This window comes from Takifugu flavidus, chromosome 8, assembly GCF_003711565.1.
Source record: "Takifugu flavidus isolate HTHZ2018 chromosome 8, ASM371156v2, whole genome shotgun sequence".
NCBI classification, from domain to species: Eukaryota; Metazoa; Chordata; class Actinopteri; order Tetraodontiformes; family Tetraodontidae; genus Takifugu; species Takifugu flavidus.
In genome coordinates this window covers 748,668-764,802 of record NC_079527.1, presented here as the reverse complement: position 1 = coordinate 764,802, position 16,135 = coordinate 748,668, and the positions used below count along the sequence as shown (strand labels likewise).

Below are 16,135 nucleotides of genomic sequence, written 5' to 3'. Positions count from 1 at the left end.
TTAAGTATTAAGTTACACCGTTGCTACGGCAACAGTGCAGCGTGTTCTGCCCATTGATTACAGAGCATCAACCTGTGAGTCACCTGATCAAGCGGTTCTTCTGCACAATCAATAATGGAGGAGAAACCCTTCAGTAGGCAACAGTTTATTCAAAGAGTATCAAGCGAAACCATTTGGTCCTCTGGGTTAAAACATTTTCCCAGTCGGGTTCATAAAACAGACATATTTTTTAACAGAACAAAGAAAAGGGAGATGAAGGTGCAGAGCGGCCTCCAGCTCCTCCCCCTCGCCTCCTGCTGCTCCGGTGATGACAGCAACAGCAGGAGGAGTCACGGAAGCTCCACGGCACCAGCCGGAACCTCGTTCCTCTATAAAACTGCCAGGACTCGATCAAAGTTTAAATACTGTAAAAGCAAAAGATTCCGAAACAGCAAATTTAAACCACCTCCTCCTCCTCCTCCTCCTCTTCATCCTCCTCATAGTATCGGTTTCGTTTGATCATCTCCTCCACGGACAGCACCTCCTGCGGCTCCTCCTTATCATCCACCTCCTCGCTGTCCCAGAAGCCCACGTCCTGAGAGGAGCGGCTAGCCTCCGTCTCCTCTTCAGGAGATGACACATTTGTCTCCTCCTCCCCCGGCACCACACCCTTTTCTGACTCCTCCTCCTCTTCAGGGTATCCCTCTGGAACCTCCTCCTCCTCCTCCTCAGGGTATCCCTCTGGGATGACCTCCTCTTCGGTCAGAGTTTGGCTCTTCGTCTCCTCCTCAGGGTTGCTGGGGACATCCACCCAGCTGTCCTGCTTTGGCAGCAGCTGAGCTGATGTCTCATGGTGCTGCAGCACCACGGTGGAGGTCCAAGGGCCTGATCTCTGATCCTGTTCAGGTGGACTCTGGGGCGTGGCCTCAGGAGCAGGGCCGTCAGGCTGTTCTGACAGGGTGAAGGGAAGGATCCGCTCCTTCATGGAGGAGGTCCGGCACAGCGCCGGAATCTCTTCCTGCGCCAGGGACGGAGAGTCCACCTCTGGGGGCCACTTTGGTCGAACGGGTTTGCAAGCGGAGCCGTCCGAGGTGGTCTCGGCTCCTTGGCGGCTGGGCGTGTCTTCCAGCTCCGATCGTGGGGGCCAGGAGATTTTCAGCCTGCGGGTCTCTGCGGGTCTGTCTGACCTCTCTGATGACCCCTGTCCCAGAGCTTCCATGGTGGCAGTCAGCACGTTAACTTTGGCCAGTGGGGAGTCCTCCACGGTGGGGCTGCTCATTTCGGAGTCGGCGGCCGGGCTCTGGATCTTGGTCTTGGGTGGAGGCGATGGCTCCCCGCTCTCCCCTTTGCTCTCCCACAGCTCCTTGTGGGGCCGGTGGCCGAAGCCCTCATCATAGTTGCCCTTGGCCTTGAAGAGTTGGCAAAAATGTGGTTTGCAGTAGACATTGTTGTGCAGGGAAGCATAATTCACCAAACTGGGCAGAAGAGGAAGAGTTATTAGAAGCACGATGATGTCACCAGGCAGCGGCGTTCCTGACTACCTTCGATACCAGGCTAATCTGTCCACCCTGAGGTGGGCGGAGCTCTCACCTCAGTTTGGTGTTGCAGTGCGAGCAGCGGAAACAGGAGCTGTGGTAGATGTGCTGGTTGGCCACCAGTCTCTCCAGAGGATAAACCGTCTTCTGGCAGGACACACACGTCTCTCTGACCGGCGGACGGAAGCTCTGCACACACAGATGATCAAGGGTTAACGGCCACCACCTTCTGGATCCACTGGCTTTGATTCCAAACTCACTTTGGAGGCTTTGGTCTGGCTGGACGGAGCTGGAGACCCACAACCGGAACCTGAGGGAGAAATGTAGTGATGAGCTCTGAGCAACAGGGGGCGCCGCCTGGACGGCAGTCAGGAAACAACCCTCCTTCCTGAACAAACATCAGTGAAAGATTCAGAGGAATCTGCTGCAGTAATCGCGGATCTGATCTTCCAGCTGCCAAGTTCTCATTAAAAGGGGAATTCCTAAAGACCCAAAAAGTCGATTACCGTTGCTCTCTGGGGTGAAACACTTCCTGTTGTTGGGTTCAGACTCTGGACTCTGGAAGAGAAGAGAAACCAGCAGCTTCACCAGCAGCTTCACCAGCAGCTTCACCAGCTTGTGTGATAGTCAGCAACATTCATCTTTCACGTTTTATTCTCACCAAGTCCAAACTGGAGGGAGGAACGTTCTCCTTCTGCTTTCCACAGAAACCATCCGGAAGATCCGCCTGACGGGAAAAAAAGATCCCATTAATCTCACCTGACACTTTTACAAAGAAACCACAAATACTGGGGGAAGAGGAGGAGTTTCAAAATGGTGATGAGGAACTCACACCGACGGAGGTGGGAGTCACTTCCTGTTTGGAGATGGCAGCCTGGTAAAGAGCCATCCTGTCTTTGAGAGGAGTGGACTCTGCAAGACTTCCGTCTGAACACACACACACACACACACACACACACACACACACACACACACACACACACACACAACTTCCTGTCAGTTGGGTCTTCTTCAGCTGATCCTTTAATCAGAATCGTTTTAGGCATCCCAGCTAAGTTTGATTTTGATATTTGTATTTTATTGACAGATATTCAGTAAATCTGAACTCAGGTCAGCTAATCTGCTGTCAACAGGAAATGGCCCCAACTTCCACTTCCTGTCTGCTGATCACACATTTCCATCCTGACACAGCTGGACCTTTGCGTGCCATCCCAGTATAACCAGTAGCCAGTCACCAGTGTGCTAGCTGGCTCTCATAAATCAAATCAATCTCCTTTTATCAGCGTCGGTTACAATCAAAATTGTTTCTAGGTTCTTTCCAGAATCCAAACTCCCCTTTAACAGGGAGAAACCTGGAGCAGGACCAGGCTCATGTAGGGGGACCCTCCTGCTGGTGGGGGAAGGACAGGTAGAGATCAGGGAACTACCTTAATGACAACAGGCTGTCAGCGCACAGCTATGTGATCATAATCATGAGGAGATCGGGCTTCTTCACATCTTCAAAATATTTTGGTACCAAATTAACGTGTAAGTAAGTGATGGTTCTTATGGTTCTACTGGTGGAAAGAACAGATGAAACCTGTACCTGCCAGAAGCTGCTCCATGTTCTCGGCTCGGGTTCCTCCGCTCTGATCCCTGGACTCCTGAACACAACACCACACAGGAATCATTAAAAGACTGTGGGTGTGTGTGTGTGTGTGTGTGTGTGTGCGCGCGCTCTAATCTCTTTACCAGCTCCAACTGAGACGTCCGTCTGTTCACAGTCTGCAGCCAAAAGACAAAAACTTTGATCATCTATTGAAAAAGATTCTGGTTCTGCTGTTGTCCATAAAAGGAGGTTTGTTATTGTTAATTAGACATCAGCTGTTTGGCTCCTCCCCCTGACTGATGGTGGTCTGATTCCATCAGCAGCTTCAGCTTCTCCTGAACACCAGCTCAGATCTTGTGTGTGTGTGTGTGTGTGTGTGTGTGTGTGTGTGTGTGTGTGTGTGTGTGTGTGTGTGTGTGTGTGTGTGTGTGTGTGAGAGAGAGAACAGACAGACTCAGCTAAATGTTTGGAGCAAACTGCTGAATGCGTCCACACCACCAACTGGTCGACCATAAACTGGTCTGTTGGGGATTTCTGACACCATCTTCATTATTTCTTTATAATCCAGTAGGATTTTCATGAGAAATTAACTTCATCTAAAAGACCAAAGAGGAGAGAAATAGGTCTAAAAACTTGGAAACTGTGTAGTCATGGCAGCAATATCCCAAAATCGAAACAAGGCTTTTGAGAGAGTCACCAGCTCTCTTCAGTGATGTCACTTCCTGTCTGTGTGACGTCATTCTGTCACATGACTCAGGTTCGCCAATACAATCACATGGTTCCCGAGATGCTGATGTTCTGCTCTGAAAAGGGACCAACTCAGACCGTTTTGGACCACTGCCCCACCACCTCGGACCACGCCCACAACCCCGCCCCCGGTCACTCCCCACCAAAACAAGACGCATCATCAGGATAAAAAGCAACAAACAAGTTGTGAGGAGGAGAAAGACCAGTCCAGACAAGATCTGCTGCAAATCCTGAGACAATTAAAGCTCTCAGACAGATCCGATCACTCCAGCCTCAGCACACACACACACACACACACACACACACACACACAGGGAGAGACAAAGTAGAGGTTTAAACATTTAACTTTAGTCCAAATTCAGAGTTTATTCCTCCCTGAACTGAAGGAAATGGAGTTTTTACTGAGCCTGGTTTAGTTTATCACATTACTGATTTTATTTTAAGCTTTATTCGCCTTCACAATAGTCTTATAAAGAATTTAAGATGAGATTTAAACTGTCCAGGAGGTCAGAAATAGACATAAAATACAGAAAAGAGGAGGGTGCAGTACACGGGCGCGGCCACTGGGCGGTCTTGGAAACTAATAAAGGCTTTAAAAAGTAAATGCACGAGGACAAACCGTCTCCAAGGGGGACGAGTGTCACGATCACAGAGTGGAAGATGGAGAAGGTGCAGATGAGAGAGAGGTAGTTGGATGAGATGGACAGAGGTGTCCCTGATCAAAACAAAGACCGGAGTAAGACAAGAGCAGGATGTGGGTTCAGCCATCATTAAGACATTTAGACAAGAAACGAACCAATCAGGAGCCACTTCACTGGGCCGACACAGAACCGGCCCGTAGATGAAAGTACCTGCTGTGCTGAAGGACGAGGAAGAGCCAGCAGAAGGACTGATGAAGAGCCAGCAGTGAAGAATGGGAGAACCGCTCCAGAGGAGAGACAGTCTGGACTAGAAACCAGCACAAGTGGGCTCAGACCACTGCAGGAGGGGGCCAGTGGGAGCAGGTGTTCCACGGGGGCAGTTTGAGGGGGGGTTACTGAGGGAGGGGAGGCAGAGTGGGCCAGGCTGGTACCTCCTAATCCATCTGTTTCCTACTGGCCTCAAAATGAAGCAGCAGCCCCGGGAGGTGGAAGAGCAGCTGGTGCAGGGGCGGACAGGGAGGGGGCTCCGCTTCACAGACCCAGTGACTGCAGCCTTCAGCCAGATGGGGGGCATTTACACAAAGTCGGGGGGTGGGAGACACAAAGCTGTAAATGCTAACATTAGCACTTAGCAACTGAAGACTGCTGCTGATCATCGAAGCAGCTAATAGACGGCCCAGTGGTGCGACGGTTGGTTCTTGCTCTGAGGAGCCCGACTTGACATGGTCCCCTCTAGACTCAGTTAGGGGCAGATCGCAGCTCTGCTGCCGCAGAAGAAGAAAGGAGGCGGAGAAAGAAGCACAGATGGTCAGAGAGGGCAGATAAACGGATGACAGGAGTGAGGGATGGGGGGGGCTGAGGTGGCTCAGTGAGCAGATGAGCAGCCACCATGACGTCAGCAGGTCTGGAACTTCATCAGAAACCTAAAGTTTCCACTCTCCACAATTCAAATGTGCAATGCCCCCCTCCCGTGAAGATCAGCATAAGGCTGCATGGTCATGTGGAGAGCCACAGAGACGTGTTGCTTAATCTGGCTTCTGACATCATATCTGAAACAGCACAACAGACTGGAGAAACCACCGTTGGAGCAGCTGCTCTCAGACCTGTCTGGACCCATCAGGGAATGTTGGGTGTGTCCCCCTGCCCCAGGAGCCAATGCTCAGGAGTGATGTCGACATAACCGACAGACCAACGACGCAGAGAGAAAGAGTGGAGAACATCTCATCCTCTGAAGTATTAAAAGATCTCCCCAAAGGCCATGACTAGATAAAACTGTCAAACCTGTCTGGGGTTCCCACAAAGATCTGGAGAACACAGTCATGACGCTCAGAGAGGAGAGGAGGAGAACCTCAGAGGGTGGCCATCCAATCCACAGTTAAGAGCTGCAGGACCTGGCAAAGCAAGAAGGAAGCAGGACTGAGGAGCGCCTCAGCATGGAGAAGAGCCCTCTGGGTAGGCCCAGACATGGGGGTCTTACAGCTCCCACCTGACTAAAATGAAGGATGGAGGTTTGCTGCTGTAGATCCAGGCAGCAGGCCATCCTGAAGATCTGACCTAGAGTATGTGGATGTCCAGAGTTTGATGGTCCACCGTGTGTGTCGGTGGCATCAGTGGACATCCTCCAAGAGATTGCTCAGCTTCAGAAACCCTGAATCGCGGCAGCTCGGTTCTCCGCCAGAGGCGTGAGGAACATGACCTCATCGTGTATGACACACTGAAGCGTCTGTGTGCTTCTGGAAGCCTGAAATGTGATCCACCTCTGTCGTCCGTCCTCAATGGCGGCTGTGTTCAGGCAACAGTTGTCACACCTCCAGTGAAGATCTGCACACTTCACGCTGAAGTATGACGGCCTGACAAAGGGATGAGGAGTCAGCTGAGGGTGTGTGTGTGTGTGTGTGTGTGTGTGTGTGTGTGTGTGTGGAGAAGATGAACCATGTGACTCGCAGCGTGACAGCTCTGCAGGGATCTGACCTCCGAGAACAAGCAGACTTTTTACTGTAACAAGGAGACTCGTGATGTTTTGGCCTCCTCACACTTGCTCTGGTAACTGGGCCAGACCTACCTTGTTGGCGAGGTTCTCCCCCGTCTCAAACATCATCTTGAGGCTGTTGAGCGGAACGCTGGGTTTCTCGGTGTCTGGTACTTCAGCTCCTCCCACCGAACCTCTGGGGGGCGTGGCCTCCATATCAAGGTGATTGTGGGGCCAACTGGACTGAGCCGGGCCGGAGGACTCCTCGGGGCGAACCTGCGTGTCAGAGGCTGTGTTCAGAGGCTGGTTCTGGGCGGCTGACGTCACTTCTGGCTCGGGTCTGGTTGATGTGGTGATGTGGGTCAAAGGTTGGGCCGGGCCACAGGATGAGGAGACGGACCGGGTTCTGCAGCTGGACGGCTGCAGCTCTTCCCAGCGCTTCTTTAAAAGACTCAAGTTTCCACTGTGGACCGTGGAGGGTGGGGGCTCTGCCACCTGCAGAGAAAAGGTTCAGAAAGAGAGCCTGAACAAAGAAAACTGGTTCTGAATGAAGGTCCGGACAGTCAGAAGGATCTTCTCTGCTCGGGACCTCAGCTTTTAGTACACACACTCGCAACGACGCCCAGGTGAGCCCCGGTCTGAGCGACAGGCAGGAAGAAACAGAGACGCCCAGCGTGCACGAGCGTGCATGGACCTGACCCAGAAACAGAAGAACCAAACCTGAGCACGGCCGTCCAGAGCTCCACTGGCTGAAGACAGAGTGGGAATGCTGCGAGCTCTTCCAGATGTGAGTCTGTAGAAGTGATCAGAGCAGTGGGGCCACCCCCTCCCACAGCCAGGGGAGGAAACAGGGGGGGGGAGGGGGGAGGGGACCAGGGCGGGTAGAAAATCAGAAACAGAGACGCTCGTGAGGACGGGGAAAAAGTCCAGCCGGTTACAGAAGACCACAAACTTTCATCTTTCTTCTCTTAGTCACCAAAATATAACAAACAAAAAAAAACCCAAAAAAAAACCAGGCGGAAACGTTGTTTAAAGCTCAGAAACTGGGGGGGGTGGGGGTGGGGCGCCGGTGGACAAAAACTCAGGAATGTAAAAGAGAAAAAGAAACCCGAGCCAAGAAAACAGGATTCTAGAAGATTATCAGAACCGCAACAAAGAGGCAAGAACCAGGCGGGCGTGGCCTCTGGACCGGCGTTCAAGCACCGGGCCTTGGCGTGCAAGTGGGCCGAGCTTTTTGCTTTTGCTGGTGGCATAAGGGCCTGAACGAGAGCCGATAAAGCGTCATTCTGAACAAAAGGCGGTTCCGGAGCTCATCTTTCCACTACAACCCCTCCAAGAACAAACAGGAAGTGCTCTGCTGACTCCAGCTGAGGACCGGGAAGCCTGGGCTCACGCCCCCAGAGGATAAACTCTGGTCACATGTTAGTCAGAAAGAGAGAAAGAACAGAACCGCCCGTCCACCCACATCCCCTCCCCCAACAACCCCAAGCAGAGCTAACACGTTGGGACACGTTGAAAGGTTCACCTCAGAAAAACCGGCCAAGCTATCAAAATATTAGAAACCTCATATAGACTCTTTCCTGAAGAAGAAACAAAAGAACAACCCACCATCATCTTCTTCTTCTTCTCCATGTTTCCATCATCTGCTGCCATTTGGTACCTGAGGAACAGGAGAACTTCAATGTCACCACAGCCTCATGATAAAGGCTCTGGCGTCGGTCCTACTGGACGGGGGACCCATAAATGACCTGGAAACTAAACCACCCGAGGAAGACCTCTGGTCTTCACCAGGAACCTTACTTTGAAAAGCGCTCTGCAATGGTGGTACTCTTCCCCCGGGTGGAGACAATGGACATCTCCTTGGCAGTGACTCTGACAGACTGCGACGCCCACTGCGAGCGGCTAAAAGGAACCGCCATTTCTATCGCAGCAGTCGACTCTCTTCAGGAACAGGCTGGAATATTAGAACGTTGAGCTAAAGGTGATTGTGATGTGGGTGAAGAGCATAAAAGTTGTAGGAAGTTCTGAGGAGCAAGAACGTCAGCGTGATCTGCAGAATGTGGACAAAACCAGAGACAGGTGGAGGATACAGGAGAAGACGGGGCAGTTGTTAAAGATGTGACGTCCTCTAAAGAAGAGCTCAAACCAAAATCAGAGCTCCAGGGCACACATGGGGCATGGTGATGATGCTACGTGGTGGTGCTACACAGTGATGATGCTACGTGGTGGTGATGCTACATGGTGATGCTACTGTGTAGCGCAATGCACACCACACTACACACACACACTATAGGGTGAACACCAGCCTAATGACTAGCTCCATTACACCCAAGCTAACACACAGCCAATGCTAATGCACACATCACATGCTAACACACAACACATGCTAACATACGACACACGCTAACACAAACAGCTCATGCTAACAAGCACAACTCATGCTAACACACAGCTTCATGTCACCATATTCAGAAAAGTCAGTTCAAGTTGCAGAATCATCTCTTTCATCAAGTTCAAGAATGGTTAATTAATTATCAGAACTGTGAGAAACTGTTGGTCTTTATTCTGTAAAAGAACTTACAGACTTTTTTTAAATGATCATTTGAGTGTTTTTAATCCTTTAAACTCAAAATAAATCACATCCTACCTGAAACTGTCTCCTCCAGCACAAACTGGCCCCAACTTCCTTTTATAGTCCGTAGCAAACGTGGGTGGAGTCACAGGGCTCACTTTAATAGCTGTCAGCCAATAACAACGCAGCACCTGCACCTGCCAGGTAGAGCGTCAAACCTCCACAGAGTCGGGGGGAAACGGGTCCGAGGGGGAGGAGTCAGGGGGAAACGGGTCACCGAGGGAGGAGTAAACAGGTCAGGGGGCGGGGTCATGGAGAAACGGGTCAGAGGGGGAGGAGTAAACAGGGCGGGGGGTCAGAGGGGGAGGAGAATTCCAGGAAGCTGAATAATGGGCCTGATTCACAGGAAGTGAGTCACTGTGAGTCCAGACAAGTTTCAGAGGAGAAGATGAATGTGAGGAGGAGATGCTGAAACATCATAAAAAGAGAGAAGAGAAAGAAAGAACAGACGTTTCTCCGGAGTCACACCACCAGTCAGCCCATTTAGCAACCAGTAAAGGGCCACTTTCACACAGCAGCAACCATTCTGAAGAGGAAAGTGTTTTCTTTTCTGATTTATCTCAGATGATTTTACAGTCGCACCGTCTGTCATGCGTCTGTTGGTGAAGGTCTGAAGAGACTCGTCAGAGTTTGACTGTTAAATACCAACTTAATTCATCCTAAAGGTGGCGGAAATCACAGCAGGAAGCTTGATGAAGCATCACATCATCGTCAGCAGAAAGATCACCATGTGACTGGAAGCACGCCACCGCCCTGGTGATGTCATGAGGTCATGGGGGAGGGGCTCCAGTCTGGGCTGCAGATACACACTAGAGGTCGCTCTGTAGGGGATATTATCTGACACCCCCCGACTGATGGTGCCCTTCCCTCATCCTCGTCCTCACCCTGACTCACCCCGAGAGAGCAGACAGGTGAGACGGGTGAGACAGGTGAGACAGTGAGATGGGAGAGACAGGTGAAACGGGTGAGACAGGTGAGACAATTGAGATGGTGAGACAGGTGAGGTGGTGAGACGGGTAAGATAGTGAGACAGGTGAGAGGGTGAGGCAAGTGAGATGGTGAGACGGTGAGATAGGTCAAGTGGTGAGACAGGTACGATGGGTGAGACAGGTAAGCTGGTAAGACAGATGTGATCGGTGAGACAGGTGAGCTGGTAAGACAAGTGAGATGGTGAGACATGTGAGATGGGTGAGACAGGTGAGACCGGTGAGATGGGTGAGATGCTGAGACAGGTGAGATGGTAAGACAGGTGAGACAGATGAGATGGTGAGACAGGTGAGACAGGTGAGACGGTGAGACTGGTGAGATGGTGAGACAGATGAGACAGGTGAGGCGGTGAGACAGGTGAGATGGTGAGACAGGTGAGATGGTGAGATTGGTGAGACAGGTGAGACGGCTCAGGTAAACAATGCAGAAAGTCAGAATCCACTCTGGACAAGATCGATCATGATGTCATGTTCCTCACACTCCAATCAATCAATCAATCAATCAATCAATTAATCTTTATTTATATAGCGTCTTTTACAATCAAAATTGTTTCCAGAATCCCAGGGCCTAACCCCAGACAAGCAACAGTGACAAGGAAGAACTCCCCTTTAACAGGAAGAAACCTTGAGCAGGACCAGGCTCATGTAGGGGGACCCTCCTGCTGATGGCCGGCTGGGTAGAGAGAGAGGAGAGGGGGAGGACAGGTAGAAGATAGGATAGGTAGGAGAGGAGAGGAGAGGAGAGGGGAGGGGTAGAGGAGAGGAGAAGTAGAGTGAAGGGGAGGTAGAGGAGAGGAGAAGGAGAAGGAGGAGGAGAGGAGAGGAGAGGAGAGGAGAGGAGAGGAGAGGAGAGAGAGGAGAGGAGAGGAAACCATGACCCAGTGGGGTGACAGAGGCCTGTCAGGTGATCATGTTTCCGGACCCCGGCAGCCTTGGCCTATAACAGCAGAGCTAAGATGTGACCTAATGATTAGACGACCCCCTAAGTATGATAATTTGTCTGTCTATGATAGTAACTGGAACTACAGAATTAGTAACAATAAGCTTTTTCAAAGAGGTAGGTTTTAAGCTTAATCTTAAAAGTAGCGATGGAGTCAGCCTCCCGTACCTGGACAGGGAGCTGGTTCCATAGCAGGGGGGCCTGGTAGCTAAATGCTCAGCCCCCATTCTACTCCTAGAGACTCTGGGGACCACAAGTAGACCAGCATTCTGAGAGCGGAGCGGTCTATTGGGCTGATAAGGTATCACTAGCTCCTCCCAGTAGGATGGAGCTAGGCCTCTGAGGACCTTGTAGGTCGAAAGAAGGGTTTTAAAAATTATTCTAAATTTAACGGGCAGCCAATGAAGCGACGCCAGTACAGGAGTTATGTGATCTCTTTTGTCAATACCTGTCAGAACTCTGGCTGCAGCATTTCGGATCAGCTGGAGGCTTCTTAAAGAGGAGTTTGGACACCCTGATAATAAAGAATTACAATAGTCCAGCCTGGCAGTAACAAAAGCATGAATTAACTTTTAGACATCATGCCACGTCAGTAGCTTCCTAATCTTTGTGATGTTCCTCAGGTGAAAACAGGCACTTCTAGAGACTAATTTAATGTGTGAAGGAGAGATTTAGATCAAAGGTTCCTCCTAGATTCCTCACAGAGAGACTAGATGTTAATGAGATACCATCTAGAGTGATCATGTGATCTAATCTATCCCTGAGAGGTTCCGGACCAAACATCATGACCTCAGTTTTTCCTGAGTTAAGGAGGAGGAAATTTGAAGACATCCAGGACTTTATGTCTTTAAGACCGGTCTGGAGCTTCACTAACTTCTCTGTCTCCTCTGGTTTCATGGATAAATAAAGCTGAGTGTCATCAGCATAACAATGAAAACTTATCCCGTGCTGCCGAATAATGTTCCCTCAGGGAAGCATGTACAAGGTGAAGAGGATTGGTCCAAGTACAGAACCTTGAGGAACTCCATGGCTAACCCTACTGTATGAGGAGGGAACACCATGGACATGAGCAAACTGGTATCTATCAGATAAAAATGATCTAAACCAGTCTAGTGCTGTCCCTTTAATGCCAATCACATGTTTCAGTCTCTGTAACAGGATGCTGTGATCAACTGTATCAAAAGCAGCACTGAGATCCAGCAGAACCAGCATAGAAACCAGTCCATGATCTGAAGCTATAAGAAGATCATTAGTAACTTTAAGAAGTGCTGTTTCTGTGCTGTGATGAGCTTTAAAGCCTGACTGAAACATCTCAAACAGGCTGTTCCTCTGCAGGTGCTGCAGTAACTGAGTCACCACCACCTTCTCAAGAACTTTAGAGATAAAAGGAAGGTTGGATATCGGCCTATAGTTTGCTAAGACATCAGGATCCAGTGATGGTTTTTTAAGCAACGCCTTAATCGCTGCCACCTTGTAGGACCGGGGTACATAACCTGACACTAAAGAACCATTGATCTGGTCCAGGATAGAACTGCCTATCAATGGTAAAACATCCTTCAACAGGTGTGTTGGGATGGGATCTAAAAGACACGTGGTGGTCTTGGATTTCTGAATTAGCGATGATGCCTCAGAAAAATATATATGGCTGAAGGAGTTTAAGGGCTCATTGGAGACCCTGTATGTTCCCACAGTCAGCACATCTGGTGATGGTCCAGTTGTTGGGATGGCCTGGCTAGGTTTCGCTCTGATAGCTAGAACTTTATCAGTGAATTAGCTCATGAAGTCTTCACCACACATCTGTGTTCGCGCACACGCACACGCATACACGCGGTCTGTCCGCCATTTAAAATTATTTCGAACACGCCAATAAACCGGTAGAGACGTTAGTTGTTGCCGCTGTGTCCAGCAGAGGGCGCTGCTGTCCACGGCAGCAGATACTGAAACAGGTTGTGGAACGAGCAGAGGTTCTATGTGTTATGTTTAGGTTCTGCTGATCCAGTTCCAGATTTCTGCACATCTGGACTGAATATGAACACATCTGTGTGTGTGCGTGGGGAGGGGTGGGGGGGCAGCTTCTCATGTTCTCATATGGAAGGAACCCTGTTCCACCTCCCTTCTGGTGTTTGGGGGTTAAACATTTGGAGCTCCACCTCTGCTGTGATTGGAGGAAACTTGTTTACACATGAAGCCAACTTGTTTTCTTTCTACTTTAAGAATAAACGCGTAGTGAAATATCTCCGTTGTCATCCCAGCGGGGGGGTCAAGTACCCTCCTGGTTGCCGTGGAGACAAACATATCTGAAGTCTAATGGGTTCATAGTGGGTCTGATCAGTGAGAGCCCTGAAGTGGGCCAGCGTGTGTGTGTGTGTGTGTGTGTGTTTAACAGACATTTTAAACAGGAGACGTGGTCTCTCCTGGAGGTCATGTGATGTTCTTGAAGACTCCCAGCCTGAGCGTGTGTTTTTTTTGGACTTTCTCTGTTATTGCTGCAGAACATTTCCAGAACATTCCCGCTCAGCCCAGAACCAGCAGCTCCTTCAATTCCTGTCCTCCAGCTGTCCCATGTCTGAAGGTCTGCACTGACCTTTGTGGCTGGAGCCCTGGACCTAAACCCTCCCTTCAGAGCTGCATGAGCTTTCCCTCTCCCTCTCCTCTCCTCTCCTCTCCTCTCCTCTCTCCTCTCCTCTCCTCTCCCTCTCCTCTCCTCTCTCCTCTCCTCTCCTCTCCCTCTCCCTCTCCCTCCCTCCCTCCCTACATGAGCCTGGTCCTGCTCAAGGTTTCTTCCTGTTAAAGGGGAGTTTTTCCTTGCCACTGTTGCTTGTCTGGGGTCAGGCCCTGGGATTCTGGAAAGCGCCTTGAAACAATTTTGATTGTATAAGACGCTATATAAATAAAGATTGATTTGATTTGATTTGATGATGGAGGACAGGAGACTCCAGCAGCAGCGATGTCTCCCAGCAGCACCACTCTAAGGCTCGCCCACGTCAAGAGTTCCCAGGGTTCTTCCAGTAAACGTGGACTGCGTCTGTGGGTTCCTTATCTCTACTGGCTGATCCAGGATGGATCAGAGCTCCGGTACCACTCCCACACACAACCATCTCCACCTCCTGTCCACCGTTTCCAGCTGACAGCCTGTGAATGTCCTAAATTACAGTTTTCTGCTAATGAGAGGCTGAACAAAGCACCCGACAGCCTGGACTCTCCTGCTCAACATAGCTCCAGGATTTAGCTCTTACGGCTGAGGTCTCCTCACTGTTGTTCTGGCCCCGTGTCCATGAACCAGCAGGACCTCGGAGGGAGCTTCACACCCTCACGGTTGTGTTGGTTCAGCCCAAAGGGGGATAGAAAAACACACGCGGGGTGGGGGGGGGAAAACATGAGCTGAGGAGCATCCAGCTGATAATGAGATCCAGATTCCAGCAGGACACACACACACACAGACACACAGACACACACCCAGGAGCTTCACACAGGTCTCCTGGTCCCTCAGATGGTGTCCAGCTGAAGGTTTAAAGAGCCAGTTGACGTTTAAATTACACCACATTTGAAACCAGGTCAAATTCCCAGTATGGACTGGTTTATCTCTGGTGTGTGCCGTTGACCTCCGTGTCTCCGTCCACGTTTGTCCCACTTGTCCATCGTGATGACCTCTGTCCCACTGACTTATCTGTGGCTCTGCTCAGTTCAAACATGTTTCAACAGCAGGTTTTCGCTCGCTTCTGTTGACCTCCAGGAAAACCGCCTTTTACCGCCACGTTCGTCCATTTTGTGACCTCAGTTTTGGTTGGATGATGTCATCACAGTATGGCTAACATGCTAATTACTAGCTAAGTTAGCATCGTCCCTGTTGTGAATCTATTTGTAAATTTATCATTGACTTTTCACGAGCATGATGATTCTCTGTTGCCCCATCAGAGGGTGCAGGATATCTAGTCCCACCCCTTGGTACCAGTATGACACCAGCAACCTTTGATGGGTCCTGAACAGGTCGTCTGAGCTGCTGCCTGTTCTAAATCCTGCCAGACCTTCATCCACTCATTTGCCTTGTTGATGAGCAACCCAGCAACCTTCTGGCCTTGGTTGACTGAAGCCTTCTCCGATGCTAACGTTGCTAATATAGCAGCTAATGCAGCTGATCACTGAACTCACCTCTGCTGACTGTGGGCCAGCCGTCATGTGACTCAGGTGGCTGAGGCTGGTTGGTTCTTCTCCTGATCCACTTGTGATCCATGTTGACGGGTCAGAACGTTCCTACAGCTGATATCAGAATCAGAAACACTTTATTGATGCCGGGGGGCTGAGTTATACCGTCTGTACAACAACCGACAAAAATGTCTATACGACAACCGACAAAAATCAAAATAAGAAGTCTAAAAATATGTAAACAACTAAATATACAACCAGCTTATATTCATTTTCAGTATCAATTAATAAATGAATGTGGCAGTAATGACAGGGTAAACTGTATATTACATGAGGGGATTGTTGTTATTATCACAATATTGGATTGATGGTATCACAATATTGGATTGTTATTATTATTATTGCCATTATTATTACTAATTATTATTATTAATATTATTATTATCATCATCATCATCAAAATATTGGATTGTTATTAGACTGTTGGATTCTTATTATCACACTATTCTATTGTTGTTATTACACTATTGGATTGTTATTATCACACTATTCCATTGTTGTTATTAGACTATTGGATTGTTATTATCACACTATTCTATTGTTGTTATTACACTATTGGATTGTTATTATCACACTATTCTATTGTTGTTATTAGACTATTGGATTGTTAATATCACACTATTTTATTGTTTTTATTACACTATTGGATTTTTACTATTACACTGTTGTATTGTTGTTATTACACTATTGCATTTTTTATTATCACACTATTCTATTGCTGTTATTACACTTTGGGATTTTTGTTATTACACTGTTGTATTGTTGTTATTACACTGTTGGATTGTTATTATTACACAGTGATCAGGTAGTACATGACTTCCCGCTCCTCGTTGGGGGTGACGGGGGTCCAGGCTTGAGCATGGGCTGGAGCTACAGCAGGACGTCTCAGGAGGGGGGAGGTCCCTGCTAAGGCCA

At 49.4% G+C, this 16,135-nt stretch overlaps 1 protein-coding gene across 3 annotated transcripts; it reads right to left on the bottom strand.

Moving 5' to 3' along the window:
• Window positions 1–129: 129 nt before the first annotated feature.
• lima1a (LIM domain and actin binding 1a) lies at window positions 130–9,250 on the bottom strand. 3 transcript variants are annotated; one of them, XM_057041747.1, is made up of 12 exons: window positions 9,107–9,250; window positions 8,260–8,509; window positions 8,068–8,119; window positions 6,553–6,954; window positions 3,246–3,278; window positions 3,100–3,157; window positions 2,347–2,441; window positions 2,176–2,241; window positions 2,021–2,072; window positions 1,775–1,824; window positions 1,570–1,703; window positions 130–1,454 (listed from the first exon to the last, which is right to left on the bottom strand). In XM_057041747.1, the coding sequence occupies exons 2-12, from the start codon at window positions 8,376–8,378 to the stop codon at window positions 437–439; spliced, it is 2,079 nt and encodes a 692-aa protein (XP_056897727.1). In that variant the 5' UTR covers window positions 8,379–8,509; window positions 9,107–9,250; the 3' UTR covers window positions 130–436. The 3 variants fall into 3 exon arrangements, with proteins under 3 accessions (XP_056897727.1, XP_056897729.1, XP_056897730.1); XM_057041749.1 differs by having other exon boundaries at window positions 8,260–8,413; window positions 9,107–9,246; XM_057041750.1 differs by lacking the exon at window positions 3,246–3,278 and having other exon boundaries at window positions 9,107–9,249.
• Window positions 9,251–16,135: the final 6,885 nt, after the last annotated feature.